Source organism: Gossypium hirsutum, chromosome A01 (assembly GCF_007990345.1).
Source record: "Gossypium hirsutum isolate 1008001.06 chromosome A01, Gossypium_hirsutum_v2.1, whole genome shotgun sequence".
Classification (NCBI taxonomy): Eukaryota; Viridiplantae; Streptophyta; class Magnoliopsida; order Malvales; family Malvaceae; genus Gossypium; species Gossypium hirsutum.
The window spans coordinates 22,025,230-22,027,854 of record NC_053424.1 but is presented as its reverse complement, the minus strand read 5'-3'; the positions used below and the strand labels follow the sequence as shown (position 1 = coordinate 22,027,854).

At 40.8% G+C, this 2,625-nt stretch overlaps 1 protein-coding gene across 1 annotated transcript; it reads left to right on the top strand.

Moving 5' to 3' along the window:
• Positions 1-1,176: 1,176 nt before the first annotated feature.
• LOC107917173 (uncharacterized) lies at positions 1,177-1,940 on the top strand. The gene is made up of 2 exons (XM_016846549.1): positions 1,177-1,531; positions 1,627-1,940. The coding sequence occupies exons 1-2, from the start codon at positions 1,177-1,179 to the stop codon at positions 1,938-1,940; spliced, it is 669 nt and encodes a 222-aa protein (XP_016702038.1).
• Positions 1,941-2,625: the final 685 nt, after the last annotated feature.

Here is a 2,625-nt window from a genome sequence, read left to right as displayed (position 1 = left end):
ATTTTGTACGGCGATCATCGCCTATATTCTGGCAGCTTGGCTGCATATTATTTGACATGTGTTGTAATGGCACGATATGGTGTGTAGGGATGGGTGAGTGTTTTTAACCCCACATGGTGTGATGGGATGGTCAGAGTTGGTGTGTAGAGGATAATGTAGGATTTTATATACTTGATCTGTATATTTGATTCTTTTCACTGTATCTGAAAAGAGCATGTGCCTGACTCTGTATCTATATATTTGCATGCTTAATTCTGTTGGGTTACATACTGAGTTTACGAAAACTCACATCCATTTGTGTATTTTGTTAAGGTAATCCATAGACTTAGATGAATCTGTATGACGGAGCCTTCGTAAACTGATTAGGTTTATGGTTTTTCTTGTAAGGATTATTTCAGGATTTTTGTAATAATTGAACTCTCCTAAATTTTTGGTTGTTTCTTTTTTTAGATTTTCGTTTTAGTACTTAATTTGCGACTGATCTCTAAAAACTATGGTTTTTACTAAAACAAAGGTTTTTTAAAAATACGAACTGCTTTCTTTAAATACAACATTTTTCGTAAGCCTCTGCTATAAAACACATTTTAAGGTAATTTGAGTAATTGATTAAACATTTTGACAATGGATAAAAGCAATTAAGAGTTGAAAAACTGAAATGGTTTAGACGTGTAGATTTTGTTATCGAAACCCATTCTTTGTGACACCTCAGGATTTAGGCATAACATCTAGGCCGAGTTTGAGGTGTTACATTTAGTGGTATCAGAGTCAGGTTACAAAACTCGGGCTATGAATTTTGGGTTCCAAAATTGTGTTTCAAAAAAAATTGGTTTTTAAATGATTTGAATAAATTGAGAAAGTATGTGGTACACCGAGTCTTCGATGTCGATTCTGTAAGTACTGCTGTACTTAAATAGAACTATTTTGAAACACTGTAGATAGTACCTTCTGAGACTGTACTGAAAAAGTTAGAGACTGAGACTTCTGAAACCATTTCTGAACTTTTGATAATTTATACATAAAATATCTGTTAATAAATACTGAAACAGATGCATAAAACTTTGTAATGTAGATAAATTTAAATTATACAATGAACGCTCGTGGAACTTGTGGATGTGATACTCATGGACGTGGCAGAGGTCGTAGGGAGGCTCGAGCTGAGTCTTTCTCTCTAGCAGTATGCCAAATTTAGATACGAGTGTGACGCCAGTTTCCCCTGCTATTGAGACTAGGTCTCAAAGCCGTTCAGTTGGGGACGACGCATTGTTCCAGGCCATGTTGAGGATATTGGAGAGGGTCGCTAGACCCCATTCCGGATCTGGGGACCATGGGTTGGTAACTAAGCGACTCTGGTATAATGGAGCTGAGATGTTTAGGGGTGTCACTGGAGTCGCTCCTACAGTAACCAAGTATTGGTTGGAGGCCACTAAGAGGATTATGAATGATTTAGACTGTACTCTTGAGCAGAAATTTAAGGGTGTGGTCTCTTTGCTTCGCGACAATACGTATTGGTGGTGGTTAACAGTTGAGGAGGGTACTCAACCCGATCATCTGAACTGTGACTTCTTTAAGACTACCTTTCAGAATAAGTACGTGGGGGTATGCATGAGTTCATGAATCTCACGCAAGGTGATAAATCAGTAGTCGAGTATGAGGCCAAGTTTCTGAGGCTGAGCTGCTACGCTCGAGGCATGGTGGCGTTTGGGTATGAGAGGTGCATTCGATTTGAGGATGGCTTGAGGGATAACTTAAGGGTATTGATTACTCCACAGAGGAAGCAGGAGTTTGCAGTTCTGCTCGAGAATGCAGAAATCGCCGAGGATGTTAAACGCGTGGAGCGCCAGAATAGGGATCGAGAGAGTGGTAATATTAAGAAGGATTCTGAGCCCTCTAGTTCTGTTCAAAGGCCTAAGAAAAAGTCCATGATGGGCCTGTTAGAGTAGGGGCTCTTGTTGCTCCTTCTGAGATTTAACCTTGTAGAGACTATGGTAGGCACCATCCGGGCTAGTGTTGGAAAATGGTTGGGGCTTGTCTGAGGTATGAGTCTTTAGAGCATCAGATTCGAAAGTGTCCACAGTAGGCAAATCAGATGCAAGCTTTAGGACCTGGTTTTGTACAGCCTCAGAGGGCAGTTCAGCAGCCACCTAGGAGTCGAGGACTGGCTAAGGGTGGTAATGGTATGGGTCATAGGCAAAGAGCATCGGGCAGAGGTGCTAGTCAGATGGAGGCGAGGTAGCCTACACTGGTTTATGCTACTCGACACCGAGAGGATAGAGATGCTCTAGATGTTATCACCAGTACGTTCTTAATTTTTGATGTACCTTATATTGCTTTGATAGACATAGGTTCTACACACTCCTATGTAGCTAGTTTTGTATCTGAAAACCTGGGAATTTCTGTCAAGAGCACTTCTAGTGAGATCACCGCATTAAGTCTGTTGGGGCAGTCTGTTATGGTTAATAAACTTTACAGGGATGTTCCGTTAGAGGTGCAATGGGCTGTCTTTTTGGCAAATCTAATGGAGCTTCCATTTGTGGAATTCAACTTGATTCTGGGTATAGACTGATTGGTGAAACATCGAGTTAGTTTGGATTACACGACTAAGAGGGTCGTTCTGAGGATTGAGGA